We start from the raw sequence: 12,987 nt of genomic DNA, 5'->3' as shown, positions 1-12,987 counted from the left end.
AGCACCCCCAAGGCCTTCTCCTCAGGGCTGCTCTCCAGCCATTCTCCACCCAACCTGGAGTTGTGCCTGGGGTTGCCATGTCCCAGGTGATCGACATCAGCACGGATCCCAGGGGCCAGAAGCTGCTCTCGCCTTGTGTCTGTACATCACCAGGGTGTGCAGTTAAGTTTCTTTCCTTCAGGTAGTTGGCCCTGGACTGGAAATCTGTCACAAACCCAGCATCATGTCTGGTTGCTGATGACAACCTTATTGGTCACCCCGTGCAGGCAACCTGGCATTTGGGTGTCAATAGACACAGTGGAAAAGCCCTGTTATCCCCAGTAGACAATGACAGCTGTGACACACTCGTGTGAATCACTATTAGGTGTTTACTCCTTTTACTCCGAGACACAGCTCTCGGAGCCTTTTATTAGGAGTAAACGTTTCGATGGACTGCCTGCCTTGAAGGCAAAGTCACCAATTTTTTGTTGGTGGCAATTCATATTGAAAGTGGGGCTGTTCAGTATGAGGAAGAGGAGGCTGAGGGGAGACCTCATCACTCTCTACAACTACTTGAAAGGACACTGTAGAGAGGTTGGGGCTGGTCTCTTCTCACAGGTAATTAACAATAGAACGAGAGGGAACGGCTTCAAGCTCCAACAGGGGAGGTTTAGACTGAACATTAGGAAGGAATTTTTCACAGAAAGAGGGGTCGGGCATTGGAACAGGCTGCCCAGGGAGGGGGTGGAGGCCCCATCCCTGGCTGTGTTTAAGGGCTGTTTAGATGCAGTGCTGAGGGACATGGTGTAGGGGAGGACTTTGTAGAGTAGGGGAGATGGTTGGACTCGATGATCCCAAGGGTCTCTTCCAACCTAGATGATTCTATGATTCTATGTTGCGTTGCACAAAGGAAGTGTGGATTAAATAACAATTTATATTGAACGTGGCTGCACTTTTAAAGGTTTTCTGTCCACCAGGGTACAGCCTTTCCCAAACACATACGCTTGAAACAACAGGAGCTGGGTGGTTAAAGCAGTGGAGCTGCTGTTGTCCTGGAGGAAACGGGCCTGGTTAATAGGCAGTGGTGCATGCCTTGGAGAAATATGTAGAAAAATGTCTGGGGATGTTTAATTAAAGCATCAGCGCAGACTACTACTAGTTTTGTTTGCTATTAATCTCAGTAAATCTGTCAGGAGTTCCAAGAGAAGTATGTTGTCCTTATTAAACATTAAAATGAAGAGACATATTTATCTAGAGCATGTTAATTTGAGTTTCAGAGACAGTACGGAAGCTTCAGAATTCATAAATTAGAAAAGTTTACTTTTTTAATGGTCTTTGATAGAGAAGATGAAGTATGGAATTCAAGGCATCTTCTTGTATTACTAATGCTACTATTTTTGCTGCAGAACTAACTCTGCCCTGCACAAGAAGCAAAATACTTTGAGTACTGTTTATTGTTTTAGTAGGCTCCGTGGCATGTGTCTCATAATGTTTCAGGTCACAGACAGGGGTCGGTGTGCATGACAATTCCTGATGTGCATAAAGGGGAAAAAACACACACAACAAAACACAACTTTTTCAGTTGTTTCTAGTAACACTTTCCCTAGGGGGAAGGAAGTAATGAAGTGAGTCCTGAGCGCCCAAAGAAATCATTGAAAGATTGTAAAATAGGTGGGGATTTCTTGTCAGCACCCGTCTTTCTTATTTTTAAAATCACAGGACAGCATCCTTGTTCTCAAGATAACGGTGGCTGCTCGCACATCTGCATCGTGAAGGGGGACGGCACCACCCGCTGCTCTTGCCCGGTCCACCTTGTTCTGCTGCAGGATGAGCTGTCCTGTGGAGGTAAGTCCTTCCCGTGCTCTGTGTCACGGAGCTCTCAGCTTCTGCCTGGAGAAGGGGGGTCTTCACTTCAGAATCACAGAATCTGCTGGGTTGGAAGGGACCTTAAAGATCATCTTGTCCAACCGTCAACCCAACTGACAAAAATAGACACCCGCACAACAAACAAGAAGCATCACCATCACTAAACCATACCTCCCAGCACTACATCAACCCAGCTTTTGAACACCTCCAGGGATGGGGCCTCAACCACCTCCCTGGGCAGCCCATTCCAATGTTGGGGGGTGGCTTCTGAGCAGAAAGAAGGTGACAGTGCAGCAGGTGCTGTTACACGCTTCTACACGTTCACCTCTTTGCCTCCCCACCCCCCAGCTAAATCTGCAAGCATTGAGAAGGAGTAAGAGAAGAAAAATCCACTAGTTGACCATTGAATAAGGATTTATGTTGGCCTTTTTATTACTTTTTTTTTTTTTTTTTATGACTCTGTATGTTCTGCTTTTTCAAATAGTGGTAGGTTCTTGTGTTCTGGTAGATTGCACCACAGCTGGGCCACTTTATTCTTTCCTGCTGTCCTCCTCGAACTCACCCTGTGCGTGTCTTTCTGAACTGCAGTCCCAGAAGGGCCAGTTGCCTCCTCTGTGGTGATACGGCCGCTGTAGCCTACGCCCTGGTGTCTCCAAGGGTGGGGTTGAAATTGGGTAAAGGAAAGGCACTTTGGTGCTTGGGTCTCTTTGTGCCACCGTACTGAATGGGTTTATTATGCAATCTTCTCGCCATCAAGGCGACGTGTGGTCTCACAATGCAACAAGAGCTAACATAATCCAGATATTTTCTCAGAGCAAGTTTAATACCAGGCCAAAAGAGGGGGGAGAAAAGGGGGATTAAAAAAGGAAAAAAAAAAAAAAATTCACACTTACTTACTGCCTGAGATTAACAGTTACTGTAGTAAATGTTAAATAACAGCTAACATCTGTGTCGAGATAGCGGGACTTGACTAGATGGAGCAGTTTTTTTGTTGTTTTAAAAGAATTTTGACTGAACAGAGCTGTTGAGGGCACATAACTAGACATTGAGTCACAGTGCATCCATCTGCAGCGCATTACGTCCTTTTAACATTTTCTATACAGTGGCTGCCGAACACGAGAAGGAAAGTGAGCCATGGCTTGTGCATACAGTGGTGTTGCAGGAAAGGGGGAGTGCAAAAGTGTGTTGACTTTTGAAGAGCTACTAAAAGAAGGCTATAAGGGGCTGAAGTGGGAGGGGAAGAAAATAATTGTGCTTGGAGTGTGCGTGTTTCCCCGTTCCTCTTGTTCTTTGTCTAATGAACCTCTATCAGTGTGAGCCTGCATCAGGCACACGGGGCTCAACATCTGCACAAGTGGCTGCAGAGGCAGCGGGGGTGGAAGTTACTGTGTGACGTGGTGTGTTTATCAGCTGCTCAATTAATCAAAGCAGCTGAGATCTTCTTGTCCTTACCTGTCCTGACCTGCCGTTTGTTCACCTGCATTTTTAATTTTTTTGTTTGTTTGCTTGATTTTTTAAAGAACCACCAACATGCTCCCCTCAGCAGTTCACCTGTTTCACAGGTGAGATTGACTGCATCCCGGTGGCCTGGCGCTGCGATGGTTTCACTGAATGTGAAGACCACAGTGATGAAAAGAACTGCCCGGTGTGCTCAGACACCCAGTTCCAGTGTGAAAGTGGACAGTGCATAGACAGTGCCCTCCGGTGCAACGGAGAAGCAAACTGCCAGGACAACTCGGATGAGAAGAACTGTGAAGGTACAGAGGATCTTATCAGAGTGTGATGAAAATAATGCTGGCACGGGGACACTATGGCGGGTACCCAAGTTATTGCTGAGTAGGATTTGGAAGGTTCTGAGGTTCTGCTAGTTTTTAAACTGATCTATTGAATGGGAAATTATTTCACAACCCCATACTTCCGTTTCTCCACTTGTGAGATAGAAATAAGACTGATCTGCTGCACAGTGATTTAAGCTCTGTTTGTGAAAAATGCTATTAAGAAGATACTATATTTTTAAGCCCCAAAACCTTGATAATAGGAATGAATTACCAGGTGGAGCAAATCCTTGTCATAGTTCTTTTTGTGCCTTGTACCAAGGAAAGGTCTTGGGATTGTTTATTTTATAATACCTGAAAAAAAAAAGAAGTTAAGCTTTTCTGAGTAGGTGGAAGTGAGAGACAGACAAGATTCCTGGAGAACTCTTGTTCCTGTAGAGCACAGCGAGAAGAGAATATTTAAGCCATTGTTACAGAGGAAGGTGCTGTTGTCAATACAATGAGAATTAGGCTTTTTTAATTTTGGAAAGGACAGGTTATGCTGGTGGAATCTGAACTACCTCACCACTATAGAACGTGAGACATGAGCAAACTCTCTCTTTCGCTACTGTGCAAGTCGTGAGGAGTTGTAGGAATGACTTGTAAGCATGAATGGATGCCTCTTCCCTATATCGTTTCAGTACAATTTCTTTCTTTGAAGAGACTTAAGTGTCTTTGAAACAAGGCTGAGTTTCTTTCCAAAAGATGGGCTTCAGTTCAAACAAAAACATACAGACCAATGTTGAAATTCCTGTGTGATGAATGGTGGTTGTTAGCCAGATGAGATGCTGACATCTGAAAGTACGTCGTGCAAGTTAGTTTCCCAGTTGCCTTCCAGTGGCTGGAGATATCAGAATAGGGGCTGTTTATCACCTTCAAAATGGCCCTGTTATTCAGAGTATTCAAGTTGATTACAGATCAAAAAAGCCTTTAGTTTAACTTCTTAATTCCACTGAAGTCAGAAAGAATTCCTGGATTTATGAGAAACAGGAGGCAAAAATATGTGTAAACAACAGCAGCCAGCACCTTGCCTGCAGCACCTTTTTTCCCAAAGTGGTGGTTTATTTTTTGAGTGTACTGGCAAAGCTCCAGTTTTATCTTCTGTCTTTCATTTCCGTTTAAAAACATAATGTCAAGTGAAATATATTGTCCCACGATCAAGGAGTTTTCTGGTTTACAAGAAGAGCACAAGGGCATTGAGAAACCTCATTTATCTTTCTTAAACAATTTTATCGTCATTTTTGGCAGATTTATTTTTAATAACTTAATTCTTCTCTCTTACATTACAGTAAATGCTTAGAGTTGGCGATTCTTGTAATTTTGCAGTAGCTTATCCGGGCTCTTATCCCATGTCCTGGGATAAGTGCCTGCCTTCTCAGTGTTCTTCTGCTTCTGAGTTACTGTAGTCAAGGTAACTTTATCTTGTAGTGTCCTTATTGCAAATAGCCAGTAAGGACTGGGTACTGTGCAATATCCTCAACACAACACTGGGTCACCTTTTCTGCATGGTTGGCATGGGGGATTCTGTATGCCACTGGCTATTTCAGAAATGAAGCTATCAGCAGGCTAAGCTCTCCCAGGATGTTCCTGATTCTATGCTTTGGTTGTCTTGTTTTCTTAATACTGACACTCTTTGATACTGACTCTTGTTGTGTGGGGGCTTCTCTTTCCAGTGCTGTGTTTAACCGACCAGTTCCGCTGTGCCAGTGGGCAGTGCATCGGGAAAAGCAAGAAATGTGACCATAACCTGGACTGCAGTGACAGCTCAGATGAGCAAGGATGCTGTAAGTGGAAAGCCTGAGACTAGAGACACGATGGCAGTGTCTGAAACTTGCTTCTTACCTTCTCTCTGAGTTAGATTATATTCTGCCAACCAGACTGAATTAATTGTTCCCAAAATGATGCTCCTGTTCCTAACTGCTGTCACGCAATTAATGCACAACATGGTGAAATAGGAATAACAAAAATAACTAGTATTCTGAGCAAGTAGTCTCTGAGGCAGAGCAGGCTAGTGAAATTTCCACTTACCTTTTTTATATGTTTAAAAGAAATAAAAAGTTTGCTTGACTATAGTCTGTTAGTATGCTGAGTTGGTGCGGTGTTAAAAACGTCTTTCTAGCAGCACGAGGCTTTTATATGTAACTGTTCTGCTTCATGGTTTTCTCATCCGGGGAATTATTAGCAGGTGCTTTTAGAATCAGAGGAGCACACTGTTTATAGAGTAAATCTTCAAAAATTTACTTTGTGTCTTGAAAAGATGTAATTCTGAGCTTGATTTATGATTTGTAACGTGATATCCCCTGCCTTGAAATCTCCCAGGCTCTGCAAGAAAACCACTGCCTTTAAAATTCCAACTTGAAAGTTCATTTTCACCCTTGCTGCTTTAAAAGAAACTGTAAATAGGGACTTCTCCTCTCCTCTTCTGTGGCATACAGATCTCTAACACATCTTGAACACACACACACACACACACACACACACAACTTGAAAATGCAAAGCCAGAGTTGGACCCTTGATCTTGTGAAGGAGTAATAGGAGATGCTCTGTCATGCTACCAAGTTGTTAGTGACATTATCACAGACGTGTAGTTATCTTTATTATAGCTCATCTGTTTTCCTGTCTTGTAGCAGTGGCTGGAAAATTAGCCTACCCAGAGTAAGATTGCAGTTGTCACTGTCCCTCTTCAAGTATGATCAGAAGTTTGTTTACTTATCTCTGTAGACTGTGACAAGCTGGTTAAAGTGTGGGTTTGGTGTTCTGGGAGAAGAAAATGCGTTGAGGAAAAGACTTTCAGTAATGGATAAGATGTAAAACACCAACTACAACAGGAAAATACTTTAAAGTCTGCTTTTCTTGTCAAATTCATGAAGCACAGGCAGGGGGTTGTCAGTTATACCCAGAAATGTCATCGCTTAGTGCTGGTGTTGTAGGGAACGCCACTCAGTTTGACTGTTGAATAATCATTTCAGAGAGATTCCTCATAAGGATGGCACCTCTCAAGCTGCTGCTTAGCTATGTCTGTAACCATCGGCGTGGGTCAGGTGTGGAGTAGGTTAGGTACTTTAATACAAGCAGCAAATAATTGAAGGTTACACAGTTGAGAAGAGGGAGTGCCGGTCTGTTACAGTGAGCGATAACCCAGGTGCTTCTGTGATGAGGTGCAACCTGAAAAGTAGTTGTCATTATCTGTAAGGACAAAAAAAAGCACAACTTGGAGTCCCCAGCAAAGTGCCATCTGAGGTCACGGCTCCAGGTCTTGTTCATCAAGTTCAAAGGGTAGCCTTGCTTGTCAGCATGAGGCCAGATCAGGACCTGCTTTATCAGTCCCCCTGCACATCCACGTACTGTTTGTTTCCTGTCCTTTGTGATTTAAAAACCTCTTGGCATGTCTGGAGGTCATCTTGTGCACAGGTGGCCCTCACGGACACTCTGAGTCTTTAAACAAACCTGTCCCTGTTTGTTCTTCCCATATATTAATTTGAAAAGCTGTTGTCTGCCCGGATAAGAGAAGGCTCTTATTTTTCCTGCGTGGAAAGATGTCAGGAAAACTGATGCTGGTACATGAAGCAGTTGGTTAAACTTACATGGTGTAAGATTTTCCTTTTTCCTTGTAGACACGACGGAGGAGCCAGCCCCACAGCCCAACAACACAATCGGCTCCATCATCGGTGTGATCCTTACAGTTTTTGTGGTTGGAGCAATGTACTTCATCTGCCAGAGGGTGCTGTGCCCACGCATGAAGGGAGATGGGGAAACAATGACCAATGATTACGTGGTGCACGGACCAGCCTCTGTACCTCTGGGTTATGTGCCTCACCCAAGCTCTTTGTCAGGGTCTCTCCCTGGTGAGTAAATGGTGTGATCCTTGTCCTGCTCTTTGTCACCACATAATTGTAGCTGAGGATACTGGGCATGTATGCACAGGAGATGGCCGTTCCAGATACATAATTGTTGGAAGGCAAGGACTGTCAAGGCTTGTTTTTATGATAATGAACTGCTATTTTACCTATGTTACTCACGAGCGTTTAGATACTCAAATAGATACACATATTGTGGGAATTCTCTTCTTTTGCTGTTAAAGAAGCCTCTTTTTGGACTATTATAGCCTCAGCAAGGTGTCATGACAGTACAGGGTAAACTTACACAGAGTTTTATTCATGGCACTTCAAACATTATGTAATTATTCCCGTTAGATTTGTAGACTGGGTTTGTATGCTTGTGGAACTTCTTGTAAAGTCTGTAATGTCTCATTTCATTGATGGAATTTCCAACACCAGTCCAAGCACATGATGCTACTGCTGTTTAAAAAGTAAGACTTAACTGCAATGTTGCACTTCATGTATATGCATTGCTTCTGTATATGGTGGTTAAATACATAGTGTAACTTGTGGCTTGGGATCCAGCAGGTTTCAGTCAGAACATAGAGGTTCTGTGAGGCTGTTGCAGAATTAAAATAATGCACCAAATTTCTCTGCTTTCTGTAATAACCTGCTTTCACTCAGAGAGTCTTTGAGCAGAATTTTCACCATTATTTCCAGCACAGTGGTGTACCTCTCCATTTCCCACTTGGACTCTCTGCTTCAGTCCGGCAGCAAAAGCTCACTTAACGGTGTGGGAATGAAAGAACACAAACCCTCTCTTCTGTTGCACAAATTTCAGTTGCTCAGTTGAGGTGGTCAGAGTCGGTTTCATGTTTCATTCTGAAGCATAGAAATAGTGCCTGAATGCTGGTTCTCTCAAGTCTTTTCCAGCCGTTCAAGTGAAAGAAATCTGTGTCTGTTCACACAGCTCTAGTGTAGCCCAGTGCCAGGTCCTGCACTTGAGTAGCAGCTACACAAAACCAACATGTTTATTCCCTGACAATCTTCATTCCAGTTGTCCACCAAGGAGCACTGAATTTGTTCTGAACACCAAGATTCATTTTGATTTTAGGAGTTGTGCTTACGCTGCCATTATCCTCTAGATTATTTTTTTTAAACTTTTTTTTTTTTTTTCTCTGTTTGTTTCAAAGAATTGAATGTTGACATACACCTTTGTTCTTCAGGGATGTCTCGAGGTAAATCTGTGATCAGCTCCCTCAGCATTATGGGAGGGAGCAGTGGGCCACCCTACGACAGAGCCCATGTTACTGGAGCCTCTTCCAGTAGTTCTTCAAGTACCAAAGGCACTTACTTTCCTCCAGTAAGTCATTCTATTATGCATAGACCTTTAATAACTTTCAGGGAACTGCCAGTGTCTTTCTGAGGATAGTGATCAGCTCCCTCAGCATTATGGGAGGGAGCAGTGGGCCACCCTACGACAGAGCCCATGTTACTGGAGCCTCTTCCAGTAGTTCTTCAAGTACCAAAGGCACTTACTTTCCTCCAGTAAGTCATTCTATTATGCATAGACCTTTAATAACTTTCAGGGAACTGCCAGGAACTGTCTTTCTGAGGATAAATAATTGAGAGATGACTGTTTGGGTTTAGATTTCTAGCCCAGTATACTTGTTTGAGTATGGAGTAAGTGATTCTGAAAGGGAAAGGAGAGGAGATTGTCTTTTGCCAAAACAGTATAGGAATTTTAAAAAGTTGTAAGAGCGTTCAGTGCCAGAAAAATATGTTAGATTGAATGTCAGGGGAGATGACATATATATTTACATATATATATGTCATATATATATAAATACATTTATTTATATATATTTATTTATAATCCTTATAAATGTTGAGCAGCTTTGGCAGAGCAATCTCCTTCCATTATACTCTGCCATGTGCCTCTGGAGGTAAAACCATGATTGGTTCCATATAGACCTTTCAAGGAATTAAAATGAAGTTTTGTGTCATGTGTCTTGCAAGTGACAGATAAGCAAATGAGTGAGTTGCAACTCCATAGCATTCCTCCAGCCACAGATGGGTAGCATGCTGTGCTGGGTGCTATATAAAAGTTGGTACCAGCCCTAGAGGGCTCCCTGTCTCTTTACTTCAAGCATCAGTGGTGGTTGTTTTAGATATTTTTATATGAAGTCCACCAAGTCCAGTGTTAAAGAGTTACGTGCTCGGTCAGCGCAGGCTGAAATCTTCAATTGTCTGTTTTCAATTCTGAGAATCAACCCATCATGTTAGATCTCTTAGGTTAATCAAAATAGTGTTTGTGCAGTCAGAGCGTGCTGGTGTAGGGAAGCACTGCCTGTCTCGGACAGCACGCTAAAAGTGTTATTAACAGCATAGTACTTGGGCTACAGCTAACAGGAGCAGCCGTCTGCCGGTTTGCCTAGGGCAGTGCTATCCCTAGTGACAATCTAGTATTGAACAGCTAGCTTCAACTTCACTTTTTACCACTGGGTATGTCAAAATAGCAACAGCAGTCAGCGTTTTTTTGAGAAAAGCTTAGTAAGAGCTTCTGTGGGAATGGTAAAAAGTGGCATTACCGGTGGCTGTTAAAGAACTGGGGAATAAACAGGAGAAAAATCCTGTTTGTTGGGAGGGGCTGTGCGCGCAGTTCTTAATTTAAGGTTCCTATCAAACAGTACTACAAAGAAAATTTATAAACTGATGTTTCCTTGAGTCTCTTTCATTTTATTTTTTTTTAACTGTGGCTTTTTTCTTTTTTTTTTTTTTTTCCCTTAGATTTTGAACCCACCGCCATCACCAGCTACTGAACGTTCACATTATACCATGGAATTTGGTTATTCTTCAAACAGCCCATCCACTCATAGATCCTACAGGTAATTACTATTACAATAGCTTCCCTCAGGATCAAAGCAGTTAGTGGAGAAAGCGCAGAATAAAGACAGCCTCTGCTCCTTAAGAATCGCAATCAAAGGCCCTAATTCTGCAAGAACTAAAACAGGTGCTTAAATGGGTTCACACGCGGCGTGTCACGGAAGCATGCGTGTAAGTGCAGCACTGTTTGAGGTAAATCCCACAGTAAGTGGGTTAGTGGTACACCTCTTGGGTATTTTGCTTCAGGGGGAGTGACAGCACTCGTCACGGAATTAGCTAAGTGCCGAAAGAAACCCGGTACGGTGATAGCTTTGAGGCAGAAATCCTTACCCTGGAGTGAATCCTGCCCTTTTTTTGTAATAAATACTGTAATATTTTTCTGTAATAAATAATAGGTTCTCTGATAGGATGCCTATCAGAAATGATAGGCAGAAATAACAGGTTCTCTGATAGGATGCCTATCAGAAATGACAGGCAAACACCACGCAGAGGCTAGTAGTTCAGAACTAACATTTATATTCTGGCCTAGATAAAGGCCACAGAAATTCTAGTGAGACATATTAAGGGTTAATATCTGAAAAAGATTACTAAGCTTTTGCTTATTTTCTCTGACTGATATTTATAGGCATGCAAGCTTTATCTCTGCTTACCTGAATGTACCTTTCTTACCTTCCCCACAAGATGCTGGAGTTCATTATCATTTTATAACTAGGTACCGAAAATAAAGAATGAGATACCTACTACCCAAGGGTGTAAAGGTTCCCCTCCCAAATCACTAGTAGATCTGGTCAATGAGAAGAGAGCGCTGTATTTGTCTATTGAAAGAAATGCCTCCCTAACACAGAGCCTTTGGGGGCTTTTGGATAATGAGGTCTCTGGGGCTGAAAAGACATCTCTTCTCCATTAGCAGAAAATATGGCCTCTGTTGTGCAGAAGGTCAGACCAGATGTTATTAATGATCCCTTGCAGCCATATGAAAAATCTTTTAAAATGATGAGTAATTTTCTAATGAAAGAAACCCAAATTTTGGCACCGGCATGAATCATGCTGATTGCTGGTTAGCTGTTGTGACTTTTAGTATCATAAATCCTATTAGGGATGTAGGGTAGGGTTGAATGTTTTCCGAATGCTCCCTCACCCAAAAATAAACCCTGGCCTTGCTGCTTCTTATCCTCCCGTCTTTCCTAACATTCTGACTCGAATAAAAGGAGCTGCATCCCCACCTTCCCCCCAACAGCTGGCTGTGATGCTGGTTGTTGTAGCTACCAAGCCACCTCCCTTTCTAATCTGTTTTCTTTAAACTATCTTGGACTCCTTTTGAAGGATGTTTTGTGGTAGCAGCCTTTGGGAATTCCATCCCAGTTACTGCTCTGGGGAGCAATTCTCCTGACTGCTAGGAATGCGCCAGGCGATTTTCAGTCTCACTGTCTGGGCTTAGAAGTTAGTATTAGGGCAACAAAGGGGCATCTCCCTGATGAGGAAATGGCTGAGAGAGCTGGGGCTCTTGAGCCTGGAGAAGAGAAGGCTGAGGGGAGACCTTATCAATGCTGACAAGTGTCTAAAGGGTGGGTTGAGGGAGGATGGAGCCGGACTCTTTTCAGTGGTTCCCAGTGACAGGACGAGGGGCAACGGGCACAAGCTGGACCATGGGAAGTTCCACTCCAATGTGAGGAAGAACTTGTTTGGGGTGAGGGTGGCAGAGCCCTGGCAGAGGCTGCCCAGGGAGGGTGTGGAGTCCCCTTCTCTGGAGATCTTCAATCCCCGAGTGATGTGCTCTGGGCAACCCTGCTTTGGCAGGGGAGTTGGACTGGATGATCTCTAGAAGGTCCCTTCCAACTCTGACAATTCCATGATCTATAAATTGCATAAAGGAAACGGAATATTTTTTTCCATATAAATGCAGCACAGCTATTTCTGCCCTCCCTCCCTGTGCCCTTCCTGCCCCACTGTCTTAGGAGCAACATTTTCTACCTCAACTAAGTCCTTAGGGAGCCAGTTGACTGTAGATAATGAATAATTAGCAGCCCTTTCACTTGTTGCTGTAATTTGACTGATGCTGTAGTGCAAAGGTGGGCTTTCTGCAGGGCAGTGAGGGAGTTTGTGGTGTAAGGGAAAGAGCATGATGCTGTGTATCTGCAGGGGAGAGGTTGACCCACTCTCCGTTTCCACTACGGCTTATCCACTGCTTGCTTGATTGCAGATGCATTGCTCAAAACTTCAAAATTTCTTGAATGACATGGGGTTGGAAGGGACCTCTGGAGATCACCTAGTCCAACCCCCTGCCAAAGCAGGCCCTCCTAGAGCAGGCTGCACAGGAACGTGTCCAGGTGGGTTTGGAATGTCTCCAGAGAAGGAGACTCCACCACCTCCCTGGGCAGCCTAAATCACAGAATCATGGAATTGTCGGAGTTGGAAGGGACCTTCTGGAGATCATACAGTCCAACTCCCCTGCCAAAGCAGGGCTGCCCAGAGCACATCACTCAGGAGCATCCAGGCGGGGCTTGAAGATCTCCAGAGAAGGGGACTCCACACCCTCCCTGGGCAGCCTCTGCCAGGGCTCTGCCACCCTCACCCCAAACAAGTTCTTCCTCAGATTGGAGTGGAACTTCCCAGGGTCCAGCTTG

The 12,987-nt window shown here is 43.8% G+C and overlaps 1 protein-coding gene across 1 annotated transcript in view; it reads left to right on the top strand.

Annotated features, from left to right (window-relative positions):
* The window catches only part of LRP6 (LDL receptor related protein 6), a gene marked incomplete at its 3' end in the record, with an annotated part of 128,049 nt that overhangs the window by 114,265 nt on the left and 797 nt on the right, over positions 1-12,987 (top strand). Inside the window, exons 17-22 of the mRNA XM_014959249.1 lie at positions 1,699-1,824; positions 3,366-3,602; positions 5,333-5,443; positions 7,274-7,504; positions 8,704-8,840; positions 10,268-10,365. Coding sequence (XP_014814735.1) covers positions 1,699-1,824; positions 3,366-3,602; positions 5,333-5,443; positions 7,274-7,504; positions 8,704-8,840; positions 10,268-10,365 — 940 coding nt within the window. The remainder of the gene's footprint in view (positions 1-1,698; positions 1,825-3,365; positions 3,603-5,332; positions 5,444-7,273; positions 7,505-8,703; positions 8,841-10,267; positions 10,366-12,987) is intronic.

The sequence above is a fragment of the Calidris pugnax genome, unplaced genomic scaffold (assembly GCF_001431845.1).
Source record: "Calidris pugnax isolate Ruff unplaced genomic scaffold, ASM143184v1 scaffold298, whole genome shotgun sequence".
Lineage (NCBI taxonomy): Eukaryota > Metazoa > Chordata > Aves > Charadriiformes > Scolopacidae > Calidris > Calidris pugnax.
This window is presented reverse-complemented; position numbering and strand designations above follow the sequence as displayed.